The 23,200-nt window shown below is 60.7% G+C and overlaps 3 protein-coding genes across 3 annotated transcripts; 2 read left to right on the plus strand and 1 right to left on the minus strand.

The window, feature by feature from the left end:
* Positions 1-9,810: 9,810 nt before the first annotated feature.
* LOC104010053 (tubulin alpha-5 chain) lies at positions 9,811-13,820 on the plus strand. The gene is made up of 4 exons (XM_087733521.1): positions 9,811-9,959; positions 12,076-12,298; positions 12,439-12,587; positions 12,770-13,820. Exons 1-4 carry the CDS (start codon positions 9,957-9,959, stop codon positions 13,739-13,741), a joined length of 1,347 nt encoding a protein of 448 aa, XP_087589647.1. The 5' UTR covers positions 9,811-9,956; the 3' UTR covers positions 13,742-13,820.
* A 1,775-nt stretch (positions 13,821-15,595) lies between these two features.
* LOC104010056 (tubulin alpha-5 chain) lies at positions 15,596-20,066 on the plus strand. Its single transcript, XM_087730935.1, has 4 exons — positions 15,596-15,706; positions 17,415-17,637; positions 18,102-18,250; positions 18,452-20,066. Exons 1-4 carry the CDS (start codon positions 15,704-15,706, stop codon positions 19,421-19,423), a joined length of 1,347 nt encoding a protein of 448 aa, XP_087587061.1. The 5' UTR covers positions 15,596-15,703; the 3' UTR covers positions 19,424-20,066.
* Positions 20,067-20,594: 528 nt separating this feature from the next.
* Positions 20,595-23,141, minus strand: STK16 (serine/threonine kinase 16). Its single transcript, XM_087730936.1, has 7 exons — positions 23,037-23,141; positions 22,073-22,292; positions 21,859-21,992; positions 21,660-21,780; positions 21,484-21,579; positions 21,295-21,416; positions 20,595-21,204 (listed from the first exon to the last, which is right to left on the minus strand). The coding sequence occupies exons 1-7, from the start codon at positions 23,120-23,122 to the stop codon at positions 21,066-21,068; spliced, it is 918 nt and encodes a 305-aa protein (XP_087587062.1). The 5' UTR covers positions 23,123-23,141; the 3' UTR covers positions 20,595-21,065.
* Positions 23,142-23,200: the final 59 nt, after the last annotated feature.

Raw genomic sequence — 23,200 nt, forward strand, 5'->3', positions numbered from 1 at the left:
CCCTCTCCTCCCAGCTCTGCCCAAAGTCCTGGTGCACCTACCTGCCGGCCTGCCTCGCACCGGCTTCGAACCCAGCACAGGCATCTTGAGCGTGTCTCAAGAAGACCCTTATTTCTTTACAAATTCTGGGGACTGCTGTGTTGCAACCCAGTTTTTAGCTTTCCAGGGTCACAAAAATATTCATTAAATACTCTCGAGGCTTTCTGAGAAAAAAGCTTTTGGGTGAGGAAAGCAGGACACCAAAGGACCAATTTTTTTTATCCTGGTTACCCCATCTCTTAGGAAGCCAAACAAATTGCGTCATAAACTCGTGCTGTATTATTATGCAAACCACATATTAAGAGAGAGGTTTTTTTCAGTGCTGCGCAACATTTCAGCTTTTGATTTCCTCAGGAGAACACAAACCCTTTCACAGCTTCCTCAAAACTGGCACTTAGGTACTGCAAAATCATATTCTTGGTGATTTTTGAGCTGTGGAGTGATGTGCTTGGGGAGTTGCGTGCCCACTGCTCCCCTCGTCGCACCCAGCCGTCTCCCCTCCCCTTCTCCCTGCTCCCGGAGGGAAGGTCCCCACTCCAGGGCAGTGTGTGGAGACGCAGCAGGGAGGGAGTTGGATCCGGAGCCAGTGGGATGGGGTGAGAAGCGGTTGAGCAGAGCGAGGCAGGCTCTTGGGTGCCATTGCCATGCCGCCTTCCTCTGCCTGGCCACTCCCAGGAGAGACAACGGCAGCAGCCATGGCCATGCTCCCCATCTCTGGGCATGGCCGCTGGGTTGGTGCAGTCCCCAGAAAAGGGGTCAGTGGGAACAGGGGGTTTGCTCACCCCTGGAAAGGCTGTGCCGGGGTGGGGACCCCCAAGCACAGAGGGCTGGCGGCAGCCGGGGGCATCCATTTTAAAAATCCACATTCATTCTTTTACCCCCAGCCCTGCTGTCTCATCTGAACAGCCCTGCCCAGCTGTCCTGGCTTCCCTGCACAGCCGATTTCTCCACACCCTCGTGTTTTTGATGCTCCTTGTGTTTGTCTCGATGGCTGTGCTCTCAGCCGCCTGCCTGTCTCTTTCCCAAGCCGCTCCATTCTCACCCCCGCTGGCTTTTCTAGAATTGCACCTTCTAGGCGCTGGGGAGCATTCAGGGAGGCAAAGTCATCCGGGCGCTTTTAGCAGAAGTTGGTGCAGCAGGACAGAGAAGTGAGAAACAGCAAAGTCAGGGTGACTTTCATTCAAGCAGGGCAATGACTTTGGGCCAGGTTCAGCGATCTGCTAGACGCAGGCTGTGCATCGCAGGCACCGCCCCACGGGAGTGCTCGCCTGTGCTGACGCCGGGGCTGCTGCCCCAGCCAAAACCCAGGCAAAACAGAGGTGCTTGCAGATTTTAAATCAACAGATTCAGAGGGTGGCGGAGGTGGCAGAAGCCCATGACTAAATAGGTTATCCACGACGAGCACAGGCATGGGCCCAGGCAGCGGCTGAGCTTCATGGCAGCAAGGGGTTTCACCCCCATCCCTGGCATGTGGTGGGAACAGGGTGGGCTGCAGAGCCTGGATAATCCCATGATGCATGGGAGCTGGGCACCCCACACCCACCCACGGGTAAGGCTGGGGGCTGCGTGGTCTGGGTCTGACCCCAAGGGAAGGGAGATGGGGGCAGTGAAAAGACCAATGCCACACATGCCCCCTCCAAATGCTGGGGAGCCCTTCAGCCGTGGAGGGAAGCAGAAGCTGCAGCTGACACGGGACAGGAAGGGATTTTATTGCAAACCAAGCCTGATTTCACTCACGCAGCCCAACACGCTCATGCCCATGTGCTCCCAAGCACCAAGACCCCTGTGTCCAGCCGGCTTGGCCAGGATTTCCCGCGGTGCCTGGTAGGACTGGGGGCATCAGCTGCCTGGTCCTCACCATGCCCTCCACCTACATGCCCAGCCTTGGCCCATTGCCTTCCTGCTAGGCATGGCTCAAAGGTGACAAACAAGCCAAGCAAGGTGAAATGAAAAAGGAGATGGGGCGCATGCATTTGCATTAGAAGAAAACAAGAAAAAACACAAAAGGATGCTGGTAAGCAGCCTTCTGCTGTTTTCCATAGCCCTCAGTGCCTAAATACCACTGCAACACGGGGGATGCAATGGAGAAGGCTACAATTTGGATGCCATCTGTGTATAAAGCATCACCTGCTAAAATTGACATTTCCAATTCATCAGGCCCACACTGAGAGTATTAATGGACCTAACCGAGGGTCTTATTGAGCTGCTAATGGTGATTTTTAACAGAGCTAGGAAAACTAGGGTAATGCCAAAGGACTGAAGGACAGAAATCATTCCAATCATTAAGAAAATAAACCGGTTGACCCAGAAAACTCTAGATTACTGATGATACCCGAAAAAAATAACAGAAGAATTAATTTTGATTCTGTCAGCAGAGAATTAAAGACTGAAAAATGCATTTAGTACTGATCAGCCTCATCTCAGGGAAGGCAGGTATTGCTATGCAAACTTGTCATCACCTTTCAGCACGATTACACGTCTGGCTGATTCAGATCAACACCGCTGGCATGACATCCTTACTTGGAAGCTGGCAGGAGATAATGATAACAGCATTTGCATAAATCACGACATTGCCGCAAAGAGGGATGGAATAATCTGTTTTCCATGTCCATGGAAGAAGGAGACAAGTAGCTGCTACCGAAGGTCTTTTCAGATCTACTTTTTGTGTTGTCCCAGAATATTTCTCTCGGCATGCCAAGCCAGCCTGTTTATATTCCTGCATTGCTAAGGACACACCAGCTGCATCAATAGCAAAGGTGTGCCTGTTAGCCAGGGGGTACGCTGCCAGGGGCCTTTGGAGTGGGGAACCCCGGGGATGGGGGCAAGGCCCACAGTGCTAAAAAATGTCTACTAAGAAAAACTAGGGCTAAGGCTAAGCATGGTGGGGTAGTAGCTAGTGAATTAACTGGTAGGGATGGTTTAGAATTGCCCGATGAAAAGGCTGCATTGCAGGTAAATTTGCTTTAATGCAGCAGGCATTTGATGCAGGAGAGTGAAGGAGTGGAAGAGGTGGCACTCTGCGCCGCTGCTGGGAGTCCCCAGGTGCAGGGGCTTTGGGCCGCGCGCAGACAGCTACAGGCGAGGGGACTCTGCAAAGGGCACAGCTGAGCTCTTTTGTCCACAACTGCTTCTTCTTGGGCTTTCCCTCTCCTCTCCTTGCTGCCTGCTATTCCTTTTCTCGTTGTCCCCTGGGCTCCTAACCTTATGCACTGCTCCCGTCTCTTTGGTTTGCCTCTCTCATTCTCCTGTTTCCTTCGGTCCTTGCGTTGCTGGTGAAGTCATTGCTTTTCCTGCTCCTGCCCCTCGGGCCAGGGGACACCTTATTCCTGCCTTTAATACTAACATAAAGGGGAGACTCAGACTGTACATTTGCAACACCTGGACTTGGCTGTGTTAGGTTAGCGGTTGGACTCGATGATCTTAAATGTCTTTTCCAACCTAAATGATTCTACAATTCTATGAAAATTTGCTTTAATACAGTGAAATGCAAAGTAATTAATTCGGGAATGTGGAGGAAGGGGCAATCTTGTCACTTATTACTCTGCAAATCCACTTGTCACCCTCAAACTTTATCAGTGGCAATTTGGGATTCATTCCAAGACCATTGATTGAAGCGCCGAAGCCGGCGGTGCCTGGCAGGGATCCCCGCAGAAGCCCGGCAGCCCTTTGCTGGTGATTCACCCTCACCGACACTCACCAGCATGCACCGACACTGCTGCTCGCTCCCTGGAGCGCTGACACCGACACCCTCGGCACCCCATGCAGGTTACAACTCTGCCTTTCCCCTGAGTAGCCAGACCTGTCATCTCAAGGAATGAAACCAGGCTTGTTTGGCAAGGTGGGTTTTCCACGGCATCAGGTGGAGAGCAGCGGTTATATTCCCACCTGCTAATTCCTCCGGCCAGGCTGTTCTTGGGGATGGCTCGTCCTAACGAGGAGGGCCACATTAGGCATGGGAGCTCAGCAAATCAGGGCTCCTGAGTCCTTACAACAGGGAAATCCTCCAGAATAACTGTTTTTTTCACATGTACAGCCCCTTGGCATCTGAGTTAACTCTGCTGTGGTGCTCTCGGGGATGTGTTTGAGCCAGGCATCCTCAGGATGATCGTCAAATGCAAGCTCTCAGCCCAGTGACCCAAGCCACCAGCTCGCGGAGCCCGGGGCTCTGGGCGGAGCAGGGAGGACAGCCCTGGCTTCGCATACCGCGCTCTCTCCCCACACAAACAGCTCTGAGCAGGAGCGCCCCGGGAGCCATTGCCCAGCTGCGTTATTAAATGCATCTTTTATCTCACTAACCGTTTCCCTCTGACATCCACCAGCACTTGGCCAGCTGCCAGCACCTCCTTTCTGCTTTTAACGACTCTACGGCAATCCCGGAGACTCCGGGCTAGTTTCTCCAGGCCCAGCTCTGTGCTCAGTGTGCCCTTGGGCCAGCAAGCTGTTTTCATTATATACAACCCACTTCCATGTGCGAAAAACCCCCCTTGCACGCATCCGTCCAGCCATCGGAGGCTCAACTGCTCCCCAAGGACAGAGGAAAGCTGTTGGTGAGATGCTCCTGTGCCAGGAATTGTTTGGTCTCCCAGGGGATGTTGGACTTGCCCACCTGGTAGTGGTTTATCTACCTCGAAGGAGTGGGCACATCTGCAGAGCTGCCCAGCGTGGATCTGCCGTGTCCCCTCGGCTGCCCGGAGGCTGGGGGCTCAGTCACAGTCCCGCAGACGAGGTGTGCACTCGCGGGAGCAGGGAAGCGATCGCTGCCTCTTGCCCCATCGCTGCCAGCTCACACAAGCACACTCTGTGGCATTGCAACAGAGCTGACCACAGCTCTGTTGCAATTCCTGAGAACTTGTAAGACGGGAAGGCCTAAAAGGCCGGGGTTGGCCTGACTCCGTGCCTGTGATCCTGCCTGGAGCTTGCAGAGCCCCTCCAGCCTCACGGGATAACCTGTGCCTCTCCAGGCACTCTACCATCACCCGGCCATGCAGAATTCATTGCATTTCTGTTTCCAGCTATTCCTACGCTTCTCGTGCCACCGCCAGCTCCGAGAGCTGCTGGAAGAGAGGAAAAGCAGCGCTGGCTCCTCCGTGCAGCCCCCCAGAGCTGCACGCCGGCATCCCCTGCGAGCACAGGGACACCTCAGCAGGTTCAGCCCCTCCATCACCTGCCTGGAGGCAGCTTGTTCAAACCAGGCATGCTCAGAGCCCTGACGTGAAGTCACTGCAATTAGCCAGCTGCGGTTTTATTTTGCTCCCGTGGGTGTGTAGCTGCTTTTCCCAGGACATGAAGAAAGGCAGGTGACACTGGCAGCCAGGGAGGCTGACTCTGAGCCAGGGAGGCTGCTCACCCAGGGCTGCTGCGCCTGAAAAAGAACTAGTCCCAACTCGTCCACCGGTCCCTTTTAGCCTTGCAGGTTGTGGCTCGGCATGCGTGCAGGGCTGCCTGCGTCCCTGGGAGTGCCTCCCTGCTCTTGCCACTGCCCGGTGATTCAGGGCTTAGGACTGTAGCGAGATCTGGAATTAGCGTTATTGTTCCTGTAACGCAGCACACGCTCTGGGCAATGCAGCAGGCGTTGCACAATTGACTTCATTTTATCTGAACCAGCAATTACGATGCTGTTGCTCGGCTCCAGCAGAGAGGACCTCTGTCAGATCACCACCGTGCTCTGCATCCCATCAGTAAATGCCACACCTGGCCAGACTTCCACTGATGAAGCTCCCTTGACCCCGAGACAATCATGCTTCACTACCCTTACTGCTAGCAAGTCTTAAACTTGCATCGTCTTGCCCCGAGCATGCAGATGAGCTAATCCCCTTCCTATCTGCATCTGCCTTAAATATATTTTAAGGCCTTTATTGAGTCTCTGCTTCTAGATAGTCCCCATTCTTTCAACCTTTCATTGCAGCCCCTGGCACCTAGCCTTCCAGTCACCCTCGTTTCTCATCTCTGGATCATCTCCATCTACTCCAGGCAAAGGATGAGGGGCTCAGAGGGCCCTTTCTGACCTTATCAAGGCATACATATCTTAAGGAATGGCAAAGGGAGCATTTCCTGCCCTTCTCCATGCTGTGCTAGAACATTTCAGGGTGGCAAAGTATGTCCCAAATGCTGTCACGCGAGAACTGCAGCAGCAATCAGACGTGCGTTGCTGGGCCGTCATAAGGAGCAAGCTGTGCTTTAGGGACCCTGCACGATGGCTGGCTGGGACACTGCTGGAGCAGTCAGCATCACATGGGACTCACTTGAAGTCACAACGGCTGCAAGATGAAGTCAAGCCCCACGCTTTCAACAGACTCATTAGTTTCACCAGCCAACGTCGTCCGCCCTGTGTTAACGCAGATCTGCCTTTCTACTTTGAAAAGGTTGTCATCACGACTCACCCTGCAGCAGAGCATCGCTGATTCTCCGGGCTTACCAGTCCAGGAGCTGGGTTTGCTGCCCGAGTCCTCAGCCAAGCGGGAGGCAGTGCTTGGCCATACAGGGCCCTGCGAGCCGTGCGAGCTGTAGGAGCTCCCTCCTGCCTGGTTGCTCCTGGGCTCAGGGTGCTGCCATATCATCCAGTTCAGCCACTGCTGGAGAGCAAACTGCACAGGACAGCGACGGGCTGGAGGCGTATCCCAGCTCCTCCACCTCCCTGCTGAACCACGCTGCTAAGAGGATTATGGGCAGAGCAACTGTGCGAAGATGGAGTGAGGGGTAAGCAGGCTCAGATACAAGCGCTTTGGGAAGCGCCTGGCTGTGGTTAGAGATGCGGACAGGAGCCCTGTTCCTGAAGCATCCCTCGTCATCTGGTGCTTGCCTTGTGCCCTTCCAAGCCAGGCTTAAAGTGGGGGGCACTGGGGCTTCCTCCCACAGCTGTGGACTCTTCTACCTTCCCAAGAGAGATGTGTCCCCAGAGTGCCCTGTGACACTGTTTGCTCTGCCTGGACCAGCCTGGGTGGGGCTGAGGTCTGAAAAGTGGGAAAAATAGTACGGGCTTTCCGCAGTGAAGGGGGGGGACTGGGGCGTGGATGGGGTGTACCAGGCTGGGCTCCGAACGAGTCATCTCCTCCCCCAGTTTCAGGTCTGGGTGCTTTTAGGTGTGGCAGACTTTAACTTCTTTCTGGAAGACAGCTGACTGAGAGGCTTTGTTTGGGTAACTGCAGCTCCGCTGACGGTGGTTCCCGTACCAGCACCAGCACCTCTCCTCTGGTGAGAAGTGTATCGGACACGAGAAAAAAAACCAGACAAACAAACACCCCAAACCTTCATAATAACTTGTAATGAAGAGCTTTTTAGTGCAAGTGTCTGCCCTTGATGGGGGGATTGCACACCTGCATTACAGCATGCTACCTCCCCCTCCCAATGTAGGGGTGTCCGAGAGCTGGCTGATCTCCACAGCTCCATGGGCAGCGGCAAGCAGGGGTCTCCCCTGCAGCGTGCAGCTCTCTGCTCCTGGGGTATCTTCAATCTGTTTTTCCTATTCTTCCATAAAGAGATGGTTGAATTCTGACTCACTAGCCTAAAATTTGCCTTGCTTGCTTTTTGTACCTCTCTGGGTGCTGGTGCAGGGTCCAACTTTGTTCTGAGTGATGGTGAAAATGTCTCCCGAGCAATTCTCACAACCTAGTGATTTCTGATGTGGTCTGAAAACATTTGCAGGGTCTCCTTAGACATGTGGGTAACATCCCTGAGGGAGGGGTCACCTCGGGACAAACCTTCTTCCAGCCAGGGTGAGCTCAGCCTCCACCATGTGCTTGCAGGCTGCTGCTACCGGCATCTGGCAGGCTGCTGAGCAGTTAGGCACTGACAAGACGCAGCCCATTGGTGCTCCCTGGATTTAGCCAGCTGTTCTTAAGCATTTAAAAAAAGCTTAGACATCTGTTTGGGCTTTTCAGATCAGAGGTACATGGAGATGCGTAGCTCAGAATGACTCACGGTTCCCTTGTCAGTCATTGCTGCCCTGCTCGTTCAACATGACAGCATCTGAATTGTTATTCTCACTGTGAGCATGCATTTGCAGCGATGACAAATCAGGGACATTTCACCCCCAGCTCTCTACCAGAATGGTATGTAAACAGATCCAGGCATCTCTTGGAGAACTATCACATCATTTTACACCCCGAGGTGCCACCAGATTGTCATATAAATCTTCCAAAGTTAGGTGAACCACGCAAGCCTTGCGCGGCCGCCTGAAATGCTGCTCGCTGCCTAGCTCCGACGCTTGTGCTCCCAACCACTGCTGCAAAGCATTCGTGCCATAAACGCCCCAGAACTAATTGGAACCATGCAACTAAGGAGGGTGCTAGGAGACACCAAGTCAGAAGTGACGCCTTGGCATCCAGCATGCATTTCAGCGAGCACCCTGGCTAAGATTTTCACAGGGAAAGGGGATACCATCGCTCCTTTTCACACCAATTAGCTTCTGGGGGTCAAATTTTGATGCCACAGTGCTACCAATTACTCTCTCACTCTCATGGACTGCCTGCATCAGCATGGTCTGTGTTATCTAGTGATCTCTGAGGTCACTCAAAGGAAATTTACACCACGGGGAGGAGTTCAGGCGTTTCCAGAGCTATCTGTCGCCACAGCATCCTGCCCAGGTTCAGCAGCACTCACAACCTGCGGCGTCTCTGTGGGAAAAAACCTTGTCCCACCGGCTTGATTCAACCCACTCTGATCGTTTGGCTCAGCCATTTCTGCAGGTCTCAAAATGTGTTGCTTAGACACCGGCACAGGCTTCGCAGCAGTACCGCTGCTTTCAGTCACTTTACACGTCTTCAGCAGGGAAGGTGACACTTTCCAGGTGACTCAGGCACAAAGAAAGGCCATTGTGGGTGGATAATTTCGGTCCAGCTTTCAACTTTCGGAGCGAGCTGAGAGATGACAGCGCCTTTCAGTGAAATCTCATTAAGTCGGACGGCTCGGGCAGAGGCAGGGCTGGTTCTGCACGGCAAGGGATGCTGCGAGCATTTTGGAGGGGGGAGGAAAGGATGGAGACGTTATTCATTGTAGCAAAGCCAGGCATCAGTGAAACCACCGCAAAGAGACTCCAATAAACCCCCCTCCAGGTGCTCCAGGCTCTCCCCATCCCCTCACCGGCCATTTCGTAAAGCTTTGTGAAATCAGATCAAAACCAGGGAGGTAAAGCAGAGCCAGGCTGGAGAAGGAGGAGCCCAGCGGCAGGCAGGGCTTTCAGCCACAGCCCTGGGGCACGACTGTCCTTGAGGGGCTTGTGGCAAAGGACAGGACAGAGTTTTCCTGCTTTTTCCTCACTGACCTCCAAAGAGGCCGGGAAAGCTTGTGCTTGCCTCTGAAGCGTTTCCTCTGCCCGTGTTTCCTCCAGAAATTCTCCCGGGTGTTCCTCGGGGGCCTTGGACGGCTGGCAGAGACCCAGCTCCGTGCTCGCCTGGGGATCGCATCAGCACCTCCGCCCAGCCGGAGGGAAGACCTGGGCCAGGGTCTCTGCTGCCTTCCCTTCCTCAGCTCCCTCAGTCTGTCCCGGTTAACGCCTGGATGGTGCCCCGCAGCAGCAGGACACCCAGCACGAAGGTGCCATCTCTGCCCCTCAGTGGAAGCCCCTCTGCCAAGACCGGCAAGCGCAGCAAGACCAACCTTTATGCCCCCCTGCCCTTCCCTCGGGAGGACCCCGGGTCTCCCGTGGCCCCTGCGGGGCAGGGGGCGTGGGGGGGGCCCGGGGGCTGCAGCTCCGCCAATGCACCCAGCCGGCCGCCGGGCAGCGCAGCCGCATCTATGCAAATGTATGCGAATATGCGCAATGCACGCAAATTTATGCAAAGGTAGGGAACGGTTTCGGGCGGGGCGGCTCGCCCCGGAGCGCCGGTGCCGCCCCCGCTATAAGGCGGCGGCGGCGGGGCCGTCCCGGCGTGCGGAGCTGCGGCAGCCCGGGGAGAGGCAGGTCCTGCGGCGGCGGCATCATGGTGAGTGCCGGCCCCGGGCTGCCCCCTCCCTCCGGGCCCGCGGGGAGCTCCCAGGAGCGGGGTAACCCCGGCGGGGCCCTCCCCGGAGCGGGCTGCCACCCCCGGAGCTCCACGGGAGGCCGGAGGAGCCCGCTGTGCCTGCCCTGCCTCTGCCTGGCTTCGGCCTTTTCCGAGCTGCTCCCTCCCAGGCACCCAGCAGCCTCCCTCCTTTGAGCACCCCCTTGCCCCGTCTGACAGGTCGGAGGCAAGGAGGCCGCCAGCCAAGCCCCGCCGTGTGCGGAGACCGGCGTTTGGGCTGCCCCCTCACCTCTCCTCCCTGTTCACAGCCGGGGTTCCTGCCCGTCTCCCCCGGTAGCATCTCCGGCTGCGGGGAGTGCGCCCCGTCTGCCAGCCCCCCGTGCTGCAGACCCACGGCTGAGCCCGGGGAGCGAGCTGTGGCTTCACCCGCTGCCCTGCACCTCGGGCGCCAGGGGCCAGCCCACGGGTGGGCATCACTGGGGGTGAGCCTCCGGTCTGCCCTGCCGCCGCGGTCCTGCTGCGAGCTCTGGCTCCTGAGCTCTCCGGCCGCTCCGGAGAGCATCCCAGCCCCAGGGTGCCCGGGCACCCTGCCCGCTGCCCCGCGGGGCCGTGCTCCCTGCCCTTCCTGAGCCAGACCTTGCCGTGCAGAAGGCAGAGTCTGCTGGCTGGTGACCAGCCCTGCTGCGTCCCTGGCGCTGCTGGGCTCAGCGCTGGGTCCCACGAAGCCAGTCCTGGCTGCCGCATGTTGGCGGGATGAAGCGCGGTGACCAGCATAACCCTCTGCTCCCCGCTCTGATTTGCAAGGTCCTTGGCCAGGGGGGAGGTCTTTCTCGTGTCTCCTTTCCTGCGGCCATCCAGGGGTGCTTGCAGCTGCCTCAGTGTTTGCTGTGCACTTCTGCTGAGGATCCTGGAGCTTCCTCAGGACTTACTGTCGGCTCCTTGTGTTACAAAACCTTTGTGCATCTGCTGGGAGGGATAAGGGGGGTTGTCACTTTGCTGCTCCTTGCACCTCAGCTTTGGGAAAGGTGAGGAGATGGACTTCTGCCTCTCGCCATGGGTATCAAGGGCTTATTTTTCTGTCATCCCTCCCTGTCACTGCTGCCTCCGAAATGCAGCGCTGAGAGCACCCTAGTTGCACAGAGCCAGGACTTGCTGTGACCCGTGCAACTTCCTTGGGCGGCAATCGCTGCCGTGCTCCTGAGCGCAAAATGGCTGGCTCCACCGGCTTCCTGCCGGCTGACTCACAGCGGGGCACCCATGGCTCTGGAAATCCGGTTTGGTTTGGATGCTCCTCTGCCTCGGTTGTGCCTGATGACACATCCAACTCCTTGGCAACAGCAGGGCTGAGGCAGTGAATATTTTGGTTCTTGTCAAAAGGGCTGCAGCCTCTGGGATGCCTTACCTGGAGAGAGCGAGGCTGCAGAGCTCACCTCAGCCTCACTTCCCCTGAGGGACCTGAGGCTGTCCTTGAAGCCCTGAGCTAGTGGACCCTCCCACCGCAGCCCTTCGCTTCAGTTAAGAAGTGCAGCTGATGCTTCCTCCTCCTCCAGAGCTAATTTAGGGAAGCCGAGCCTCAGAGCATGGCAACCATTCGCTGTTGCAAATCCTCGCCCTTGCTGGGCACCCATCCTCGGTGCCGTCACCTCCTCAGCTCCCAGCGCCCGGGTGATGCTCCATCATCTCAGCCCACAGCCCTGGTATTGAAGTAGCAACAGGGGCCATGCCAGCTGCTGTGGGGCTCCAGCCCTTAAGCCAAATGGGTGTTTGGGCAATGGGGAAGATGCTCACTGGGTGCTTCCCAGGGCTCTGGGTGGGGGCAGCCCAGGGTATGTGCTGGCCTGGTGTCCCCGGCTCCAGCAGATGGGTCTCCATCTCCCTGGGCCCCTGGGGTGGGCAGTGCAGTGATGGGAGGCAGAGCACCAGATTTGGGAGAGGGCAGCAGGCTGGGATGAACACAAGGCACCAAGGCTATCGGGCAGCGTGGCTTGCACCAGCTGCCGAGGGCCTGGGTTGCCCTGCCTGGGCTGCACACCTCATCGCATGCAGCGATTGCATGTGCGGTCCCGGCTGGGTTCTGACCCTGCCTTCCCCTCCCCAGCGCGAGTGCATCTCTGTCCACGTCGGCCAGGCCGGCGTCCAGATGGGCAACACCTGCTGGGAGCTGTACTGCCTGGAGCACGGCATCCAGCCCGACGGGCAGATGCCCAGCGACAAAACCATCGGTGGAGGGGATGACTCCTTCACCACCTTCTTCTGCGAGACCGGGGCTGGGAAGCACGTCCCGCGGGCCATCTTCGTGGACCTGGAGCCCACCGTGATTGGTGAGTGCGCCACAGTTGGGCAGTGACGGTGGTCACTATCTCTGAGAACAACCCACTGCGGGACAGTCCCTAGGGTGGCTCCTGCCACCTTTCTCCAGCGCCAGTTAGAAAATCTCTGACACTGTGCCAACCTCTCCTAGACGAGGTTCGGGGAGGAGTCTACCGCCAGCTCTTCCACCCTGAACAGATGATCACGGGCAAGGAGGATGCTGCCAACAACTACGCCCGTGGGCACTACACCATCGGCAAAGAGATCATCGACCAAGTGCTGGACAGGATCCGGAAGCTGGTAGGTGACCGCTGAGTGGGGACGTGTCCCCTGGGCTGGTCTCCGGCATCCAGATGGGGGTGGGAGCATGGGATGAGCCCCGCTCTGCCCTGGGAGGGATCTGTGGCTGCCCAAGCAAAAGTCTGAAACTCCCCTCCAGCAAAGTCAGTGCTTGGAGGACTCTTACTTGGCTCTCTCCACAGGCTGACCAATGCACAGGCCTCCAGGGATTCCTCGTGTTTCGTAGTTTTGGAGGTGGCACTGGCTCCGGATTCACCTCCCTGTTGATGGAGCGACTCTCCGTTGACTACGGCAAGAAGTCCAAGCTGGAGTTCTCCATCTACCCCGCACCACAGGTCTCCACTGCCGTGGTGGAGCCCTACAACTCCATCCTCACCACCCACAGCACATTGGAGCATTCGGACTGTGCTTTCATGGTGGACAATGAAGCCATCTACGACATCTGCCGCAGAAACCTAGACATCGAGCGCCCAACCTACACCAACTTGAACAGACTCATCAGCCAGGTTGTCTCATCCATCACGGCGTCGCTGCGATTTGATGGAGCCCTGAACGTCGACCTGACCGAGTTCCAGACCAACCTGGTGCCCTACCCTCGCATCCACTTTCCCCTGGCCACCTATGCCCCCGTGGTTTCGGCCGAGAGAGCTTATCACGAGCAGCTGTCGGTGGCCGAGATCACCAACTCCTGCTTTGAGCCGGCCAACCAGATGGTGAAGTGCGACCCTCGCCACGGCAAGTACATGGCCTGCTGCCTGCTGTACCGCGGGGACGTGGTGCCCAAGGACGTCAACGCCGCCATCGCCACCATCAAGACCAAGCGCAGCATCCAGTTTGTGGACTGGTGCCCCACGGGCTTCAAGGTGGGCATCAACTACCAGCCGCCCACGGTGGTGCCGGGGGGGGACCTGGCCAAGGTGCAGCGCGCCGTCTGCATGCTGAGCAACACCACGGCCATCGCCGAGGCCTGGGCTCGCCTGGACCACAAGTTCGACCTGATGTACGCCAAGCGAGCCTTCGTGCACTGGTACGTGGGCGAGGGCATGGAGGAAGGGGAGTTCTCTGAGGCGCGGGAAGACATGGCCGCTCTGGAGAAGGATTACGAGGAGGTGGGCCTGGACTCCTACGAGGACGAAGAGGAAGGCGAGGAGTAGAGAAGCCCCTGCCAAAAAGGACTGTGCTCCTTCCCCGTGTTACCTGCAGAAACCCTTTGCAATAAACCATTTCAGAGCCTCCGTGTCTCCCACTAGCCCCCCAGCCGTATCGGTTTCTTGCCAGGTCAGGTGTGTGGTGAGTGCTTCAGCTCTGCTGCTGGTGCTGCTATGCTTCCTCCCAGCGCTCTGCTCCAGCTCCGGCTTGCTCCCCACATAGGTAAGAGCCCCATACCAGGGGACTCTGGCCAGGACACATGGCATGCTCTGGGGAAGTGCCCAAGCATGTCCATCAAAGGCATTCGGAAGAGTCCTGGTGATGTGATGGGAGAAGAACCTAGCTCAGGCATGGGCTTTCCCGTCTGGGAGCACTTCTGCCCACTCCCCGCCTGGCTCTGCCCGTGCTCTGCCATCCCCCCGGGGTACATGGCCCCACTCTGAGTGCCCTGGCTCGTCTTCTGCGCTGGCCCTGTGCTAAGCCCTCTCCCTGCCCTGCCCAGCGGTCAGGAGTCTGAACATCAGCTCCTGGCTCTGGCTGCAAATGGGAGTTTTCTGTTATCCATTATCCAGCACGCTGGGGCCAGAGGTTAATTTTCCCTGCTTACCACTAATGCTCCAGCTATATTGACCCACAGGGGCTGTCCTCCCCTGCCCTCCTCCTCCCAGCATGCACCCGTGTCAGCTGGAGGGGAAAGTGTGAGCCAGCACCGGGCTGCACGGATTTCTGGAGCGTGGCCAGGCGCTCATCCCACTGCGCAAGGCTCCTGGCACCGTTCCCCTTGTCCGTGACCACAGCCCCGGGCTCAGACTGAGCAGTGCCTGCTGCTGCACCAGGGCAGGAGTCGCTGCCCCTCACGCCGGGCACTGCTCTGATCTCACTACAGAGACACCTTCTCCCCATGTCTTCAGAGACACCTGACCCTGCTGCCACAAAACACGTAGGAGTTGGAATTGTGTCCTGTTCCTTTTTTCTTAAAGATTATCCTGCATCTCTGACCTGGACCCCGCTGCAGTGTCTCCTGGCATGCTCCCAGGCAGCAGAGCCCCCATCCCCACGGGCAGGGATAGCTGCGTGAGCCCATGCCCTGGCAGCAAGGACAGAGCCCTCTCTCCCTGCTGCCTGAAGGGTGCAGGGGTGGGGTTCTGGGCTCTGTTTTTCCCCCAGCCAGCAGCCAGGCTGGTGGTTCAGGCATCCTCAGCAGCAGGACCAGCCCTGGCCCCGGCGGGGAAGGCTGTGATAGCCAGGGTTCAAACGGAGGGGCTGCTCTGAGTGTAGTCACAAAGTCATTAACAGCAAACGGGCTTGCAGCTGGGCTAGCCCCCGGCCCAGATTTGTCATGCTGATCTGCTGTACCGTGGAGGTGCAGCACTGCCTGCCTGGCCCCACCGGGAGGGAACGGCAGCCCTTGGCCAGAGGCTCCCGAAGCGCTGATGGCAAAGGGAGGTTTGGAGGCACCCTGGTCTCCCGAGCCTGACCCGTTTCTCTAACGTGTTTCTCCTCCTTTCTCCTGCTGTAGAGGCGCAGGTGGCCTGGGGGCGTCCCCAGCTCCGGGGCAGCCCGCAGTGCGGGGCAGCCGGTGGCAGAGCAGGGGCTGCTGTACCTGCCCCGGCCCCCGGCCCGGTGGCTGAGCACCGCTCGCAACCCCCGAGGGCTGCAGCCCCGACCTCCTGCCCGAAGCCCGGCTGGGTGCCCCCGGCTTCCCTCCCGGCCGAGGAGGGAGAGCAGCCCCGGGCCCCTGCCCCTTGGGGTCCCTCCGCAGCGGGGAGGGACCCGGGCAGGCTCCCGCTGCCCCCCGAAGTGGGCACTCCCGCCCCGCATGCAAATGTACCCAAATAAAGGGGCGTGGCGGCAGCAGGCCCCTCCCACCTATAAGAGGGCGCTGCGGCGGGGATTGCAGCAGCCGCAGCTCCGCGCCGAGCCCCGCAGCACCGAGCCGCCGGGAGAGCCCGGACCCCAGCCGCAGCATGGTGAGTGCGGGGCGGGCGGCGGGCGCGGCGGCGGGGAGGGCGCCCGGCAGCCGCTCCGGGGCACCGGGCACGGCGGGGCCGCCGCGACGCTCCCCCTTCCCGGCCGTGACCTTGGGCAGCCCCACCGGCCCCTGCCCGGGGGCGGCCGTGCCCCCCCGCCGCTTCTGCCCCGTCCCCCCCGCCCCCGCCGCCGCCACCGCCACCGGTCCCGGGGTGTCTGGGTCTCCCCGCCGCCGCGGAGGGTGCTGGGCGCTGGGGATGGAGGGAGGTGACCCCTCCGGTGGGGAACGGTGGCCGCGGACGGACGGGGACAGCTGCCGGGGGTGGAGGCGCCAGGCGGGCAGCGGGGGCCGGAGCTGGGCGCTCGGCGGGGCTCCCCCCGCGGCAGCGGGCGCCCCGTCGGGGATGGCGGCGGGGGGCGGGCGTGGGGGTCCCGTCCCCCCCATCTCCCCCGTCCCGTCTCGTCCCGTCCCGTGGGGGTCTGGCAGCGGCGGAGCGGGCCGGGGCCGCTGTCCAAAGCGGGCAGTCGCCGCTGCCCTCGCCGGGGGCCGGGGCTATATTTAGCGGCTCGGGAGGGGGACGCGGCCGTGCCAGGAGGCGCGGCGCAGCGCCCCGCCCGCCGCAGCATTGACCGGGCTCTGCCGGGGACCCTGCCCCGGGCAGCCCTTCCTCCCGGCGGGCTGAGGCTGCCCCGGCCCCCCCGGAGGAGGCAGGAGTCCTTGTGACCCCCGGCGCGGTGGGGGAACGAGGGAGTGAAGAGCCCCGGGGACCCCCAGGCTGAGTTGTGGTGTCCTGCCCGGGGGAGCGGGGGTGCTGGAGTAGCGGAGTAGGGACGCTGGGAGCAGCAGAGCGGGGATGCTAAGTGTAGCAGAGGACGGATGCCAGGAGTAGAAGAGCGGGGATTCTAGGGGTAGCAGAAGAGGGTTGCCAGGGATAGGAGACCAAGGGTGCTGAGGCTAGTGGAGAAAGGATGCCGGGGTCAGTGGGGCAGACCTGCACCTGCAGGATGGGAGCGCAGGAGGCACATCTCCAGCTCAAAGCCCGCTCCCCGGCACTTCTGCCCACGCAAGTTTTGCAGCATGGGGTTGGGACTGCGTAGCCCAGGGAGTCTCTGTGCTGCCTTGGAGACTGCTGGGCTTCACCACCAGCCCTCTCCTGGCTGCCACCCCCTGCCCCTGCATCCCCAAGACCCCTTGCCCCAGGAGGCTGAGTGCTTACCTGGCTCTGGAGCAGCAAGCAGGGGGGGTCCCCTGTGCTGGCTGCACCTCGTGGGTTAAACATGTGCCTGCATCAGCTCAGCACCTTGCCGGGCTGCTGTGGCATGGGGAAGGGGCTGAGGCTGCCAGGGAGCCTGGCAGGGCGGCTGGGACGGGGGAGCTGGGCCAGGCTCTGCTCCCCGCGCTGCTGGAGGATAGGCCCGGCCAGAGTCCGTGGGGCTGGTGGCCCTCAGCAAGGGCTGGGCAGGAGGGACACCAGAGCTGGCTCCCAACCCAGCACAGTGCCTGTGCATGGCCAAGGGCAATGACAGCCGTGTGGGGCCCCTCAGGGGCAGGCAGGAGGTCACCCAAAGGAAAATGTGCTCCCTGGGGCCACTGGCTGGAGCAGGTCCTGTGCGGGTGGCTGTGTGGCACTGGCACCAGGCAGAGCCCTCCCTGGGATGGGCAGGACAGAGCCGTGCCAGGATCTGACCCTGCCTCCCCCTCCCCAGCGCGAGTGCATCTCCGTCCACGTCGGCCAGGCCGGCGTCCAGATGGGCAACACCTGCTGGGAGCTGTACTGCCTGGAGCACGGCATCCAGCCCGACGGGCAGATGCCCAGCGACAAAACCATCGGTGGAGGGGATGACTCCTTCACCACCTTCTTCTGCGAGACCGGGGCCGGGAAGCATGTCCCGCGGGCCATCTTCGTGGACCTGGAGCCCACCGTGATTGGTGAGTGCTGGAGTTTGTGTGGCCTGGGGTGCACCCCTGGGTGGGTAGCAAGCACCTGGTGCTTGTGGTCGGCTGGCAGTATCCTGCACCAGGTTCAACCTGAGAGCCCTCCTTTCCCCAGGAGAAACCACAAACCTGAGCTTTTGTTCCTGAAGTGTCCTGGAGGCAGCGGTGCTGGTAGTCTCTGCTACCACATGTGTGTGGAGAGAAACCAGCCCAACCGGCACGGCAGCTCCTGCTGTGCCGCTGCACACTGTGGACAGGTGGCTCCGATGGGTGAGAGAAGCTGAGCTTCTGCTCAGGGAGGTGGTGAAACCTGATGCTGATGGTGGCCCTGCTGACGTTTGGGTCCTTGGCCGCGTCCTCCGCAGGCGGAGCCGGGAGGAGGGTGAGGGATGGGTGCTTGGCGGCCGGCTCAAACCAACAGCCTCCACCAGGCTCAATCCTCCCCTGCTCTCTCCTAGACGAGGTTCGGGCTGGAATCTACCGCCAGCTCTTCCACCCTGAGCAGCTGATCACGGGCAAGGAGGATGCTGCCAACAACTACGCCCGCGGGCACTACACCATCGGCAAAGAGATCATCGACCAAGTGCTGGACAGGATCCGGAAGCTGGTAGGTGACCGCCGAGGGGGCCCCTGGGCTGGGCTCCGGCATATGGCTGGGGGTCAGAGCACGCTGCAAGCCCTGCTGCGCCCTGGGAGGGCTCTGCAGCTGCCCATGGCAGGGATGCACCAGGTCCTGAAGGACTTCTGAACAGTCAGATGTTCACAAGGAAATCCATCTCAGAGCGATCTCATGCGTCTCTCTCCACAGGCTGACCAATGCACAGGCCTCCAGGGATTCCTCGTGTTTCACAGCTTTGGAGGTGGCACTGGCTCCGGATTCACCTCCCTGTTGATGGAGCGACTCTCCGTTGACTACGGCAAGAAGTCCAAGCTGGAGTTCTCCATCTACCCCGCACCACAGGTCTCCACTGCCGTGGTGGAGCCCTACAACTCCATCCTCACCACCCACACCACCCTGGAGCACTCGGACTGTGCCTTTATGGTGGACAACGAAGCCATCTACGACATCTGCCGCAGGAACCTAGACATCGAGCGCCCAACCTACACCAACCTCAACCGCCTCATTAGCCAGATTGTCTCATCCATCACGGCGTCGCTGCGATTTGATGGAGCCCTGAACGTCGACCTGACCGAGTTCCAGACCAACCTGGTGCCCTACCCTCGCATCCACTTTCCCCTGGCCACCTATGCCCCCGTCATCTCTGCTGAGAAGGCCTATCACGAGCAGCTGTCGGTGGCCGAGATCACCAACTCCTGCTTTGAGCCGGCCAACCAGATGGTGAAGTGCGACCCTCGCCACGGCAAGTACATGGCCTGCTGCCTGCTGTACCGCGGGGACGTGGTGCCCAAGGACGTCAACGCCGCCATCGCCACCATCAAGACCAAGCGCAGCATCCAGTTTGTGGACTGGTGCCCCACGGGCTTCAAGGTGGGCATCAACTACCAGCCGCCCACGGTGGTGCCGGGGGGGGACCTGGCCAAGGTGCAGCGCGCCGTCTGCATGCTGAGCAACACCACGGCCATCGCCGAGGCCTGGGCTCGCCTGGACCACAAGTTCGACCTGATGTACGCCAAGCGAGCCTTCGTGCACTGGTACGTGGGCGAGGGCATGGAAGAAGGGGAGTTCTCCGAGGCGCGGGAAGACATGGCCGCTCTGGAGAAGGATTACGAGGAGGTGGGCCTGGACTCCTACGAGGACGAAGAGGAAGGCGAGGAGTAGAGAAGCCCCTGCCAAAAAGGACTGTGCTCCTTCCCCGTGTTACCTGCAGAAACCCTTTGCAATAAACCATTTCAGAGCCTCCGTGTCTCCCACTAGCCCCCCAGCCGTATCGGTTTCTTGCCAGGTCAGGTGTGTGGTGAGTGCTTCAGCTCTGCTGCTGGTGCTGCTATGCTTCCTCCCAGCGCTCTGCTCCAGCTCCGGCTTGCTCCCCGTGCAGGTAAGACCCCCCGGGGCCGCTCCCCGGGGCTGTGGCACACATCCCACCCCCCTCACTGCTCCAGGCAGGGGTGGGTACCGCTTCCTTGTGTGGTCTGTGGCCCCATGGTATATGGCCCCATGTTTTATCTTGGAGCCCAGGGGAGCAGATTTAGCCTGAGCAGGAAAAAATCTGCAGCTGCTGGGACTTCTTCCCACGTGCAGCCAGAGGGTAGGTGGGCTCGCCTGGAAGGAGAGTGGTTGAAGCAGTGGGAGCAGCCTGGCACCCCTGTCCCTGTGGCCACAGTGCGGGACAAGGGGCATGCCGGCTCCGCAGTGCCGCGGGTGCACCCTGCAAGGGCATCCAGCATGGTACGAACCCCCGCGGCTGCTTTTCTGCTGTGTTGTGGTGAGAGGATTAAAGGAGGGGAATGCTCCCTTTGAAACATCTTGTCTGTATCTCTTTTTTTTTTTTACCCAACCCCTCCACGGGCAGCTCAATACTGCGTGTCCCAGTGAGCCTCTCCAGCCAAGGGTGGTTGTGCCATTCCCAGGCTCTACTCACCCCCATCGGAGCAGGGCTGCTGCTCCTTGCCCCCAAGCTCTGGCAGCTCCCCAGCCTGGGCACCCACCTCCCTCTCCTTGGGCAGCCGAGAAGCTCTGCCTGTCCCCCTGCCACCGCCTGCCTGCCTGCGCTGTGCTGAGCCCCCTTCCCGCAGTGCCCAGCCCCAGAGGCTCTGAACAGCGGCGCCTGCCTCCAGCTGCAGAGTCAACAACTCCCATTAGGAGCGCACTGGGGCCAGGGATTAACTTTCCTTGCTTATTGCTAATGCTCCGGCTGTGCTGCTGCACCACGGCTGTCCTCTGCTGCTCTTCCCCTCCGGCAACGCTTGGCTGCTCAACCCAGACAGCGTGCCCTGCTCTCCTCGTGCCCCCGGTGGGACCCCCTTCCTGCAGACAGGGACACGTCCACACCTCCGCAAGAACAACTTTTACTCCAACACAAGGCAACGCTGGCGCCGAGAGCAGCGGCGGAGCGGGGGCCAGGTCCCCCCCTACCTTGCTCCAGCACTGCACTGGGACCTGGACTGCGGCTCTGCCCCGGGCAGGAGTGACCCTCCTGGGGCACAGAGCTGCAGGGCCACAGCTGCCATCACCTGGGGGGTCCCACAGCATCCTCTTCTGCAACCCCCAAGGGAGGCAGCGGCTGGTGAGGGCCCCGTGCTTAGCAGCAGGTCACACGTCCACAGTTCGGGGGCACAGACCAAGTCCCAGGCAGCAGCATCCAGAACACGCCAAACCCAACACGCCTTCGGCACAGAGCAGCAGCTCTCCCCGAATGCAGCAATCCCCTCTGCAATGGCTCCACGGGGGAGCAGGGACAAGGGCAGCCGCTGTTCCCCCAGTTCATCCTCAGGGTGCATCGCTGCCGCGGGCTGGGACGGGCTCAGATTTGTGTGGTGTCCTGGCCCACCGGCGCTGGCTGCAGCCCCTCCAGCTGGTGGAGGACTTCATTTATGCTGGGTCGCTCCTGGGGGTTCAGTGTCATCATGGAGAAGAGCAGGCGCTGCAAGGCAGCCGAGTACCTGGAGGAAAGACAGCGAGGGCGGGGGGTCTGCACGGTGCACAGCACAGGGGGCTGCCTGGGGGCAGGGTCGCCCTCCCCAGCCCCTCACCTGGTCGTGGGAGGCACAGTGATGGGGTTCTGCACGGCCAGAGCCACGCTGTCACCCTTCTGGAAGATGGCGTCGAAGGGGCCCTCCCCAAACATCATGCAGTACAGCACGCAGCCTAGGGACTGGAGCGTGGCGGGGTCAGCATAGCCCTGCGGCAGGGGGCTGGGGGCCGGGGGGCTGGATCCTTACCCAGATATCTGTGCGCTCGTCTATGACGCACTGGCTCGGCACCGTGAAGAGCTCGGGGGCACGGTAGGAGATGGTGCAGCGCTGGGCAGCCCAGTCCTGCAGAGAGGAGGGTGAGGGTGGGGATGAAGGGCTCAGGGCAGGGATGGGCTGGTGGAGTGATGTCTCAGGGCACCCACCTGCACGGCCATGGCCTCCCGAGAGCTGTTGACTTCGATGCGAGCTCGGTTCATGGAGCCCAGGTCCATCAGCACGGGCCGGTCATCCTCATCCAGCAGCACGTTGGTGGGCTTGAGGTCCCTGTGGGGATGGACGTCACCGAGAGCCCGCTGGGCCCCCTGCCAACCCCCCCCCCAACTGGGGCTGCCAGCCCCCCACCTGTGCGCGTAGCCCTTGCTGTGGATGGCTTGCAGCCCACGGCAGATGCCATGGAGGATGAGGAGGATCCGCTGCTCTGGCATGAAGGTCCCTTTCTTTTGCAATGCTTCCACCTCGCTCCAGAGGGTCCCCCCCTGGCAAACGCAAGCAGCCGGTCGCCACTGCCGTTTCCCAGCGGCAAGGGGGTGGGGGTGACCGGGGGAGCCCCTCTCACCTTCACGTAGGGTAGGAGGAGCCAGGCTTCATGCTTGGCGCCCTTCTCCACTATGCAGTGGGCCTCCAGACGCAGGATGTTGGGGTGGTCGAAGAGGCCATGCATCTTCACCTCGTGCAGGGCAGCCTGGCGGTCCTCCTTGTCATGGCACAGGATGCGCTTCAGGGCATAGAAGCGCCCGTCCCGCAGCCCCTCCACCAGGTCCACGTAGCTGAAGCCCCTGCGAGGAGCCGAGTGCGGTGTGGGCTGGGTGTCCCACCGCTGCAGCGCCCGCGTCGGGGCCTTGTGCCCAGCCTCAACAGTGAGCACCCGGCAGAGGGGGGCAGAGGGCAGCGGGTCCCTGCACCCCTCTCCATGGGAACCCCCCAGGCATGCATGTTCCCCCCACCTTGGGGGCACCTGCCAGGCACCCAAAGCATCTCCCCTCTGCATGAACAACCCCACTGATCCAATCGCTCCCACTCCCATGGGTCCAAGCACCTACTCCTGGGCACGACCGACCCCTGCCACCCAGCATGAGAATCCTCCTCCATGCACAAGCACCCCCTATGCTCAAGCATCTCCCCCCCACGCCTGAGCATCCCACGCACACCCAAGCATACCCCCCCACGCCTGAGCATCCCCCCATGCCCGAGCATCCCCTATGCCTGAGCATCACCCCCATGTCCGAGCATCCCCCCGTGCCCGAACATCCCCCATGCCTGAGCATCACCCCGTGTCTCAGCATCACTTCCACGCCCGAGCATTCCCCCCACGGCCGAGCAGCCCCCATCCACAAGCACCCCCATGCCCAAGCATCTCCCCGTGCCCAAGCATCCCCGTGCCCCAGCATCACCTCCGTGCCTAAGCATCCCCCCCACGCACAAGCACCCCCGATGCCCGAGCACCCCCATGCCCGAGCACCCCTTATGCCCAAGCACCCCCCGTGCCCGTGGTCCCCCCCGTGCCCCGGTCCCCCGCGGACCCCTCTGCCAGGCGGTGGAGCAGGAGGTACCGCACGCCCCCCAGGCTGACGGTGCCGCGGGAGCAGACGCACAGCGCCTGCCCCATCGCCCCCCCGCGTCATCGCCCGCCGCCGCGCGTCACCCATTGCGTCACCCGCCACGTCACGCACCGGGCGGGGCGCTG

The sequence above is a fragment of the Nipponia nippon genome, unplaced genomic scaffold (genome assembly GCF_047370975.1).
Source record: "Nipponia nippon isolate SJK-2023a ecotype South Korea unplaced genomic scaffold, ASM4737097v1 scaffold_5, whole genome shotgun sequence".
Taxonomy (NCBI): domain Eukaryota; kingdom Metazoa; phylum Chordata; class Aves; order Pelecaniformes; family Threskiornithidae; genus Nipponia; species Nipponia nippon.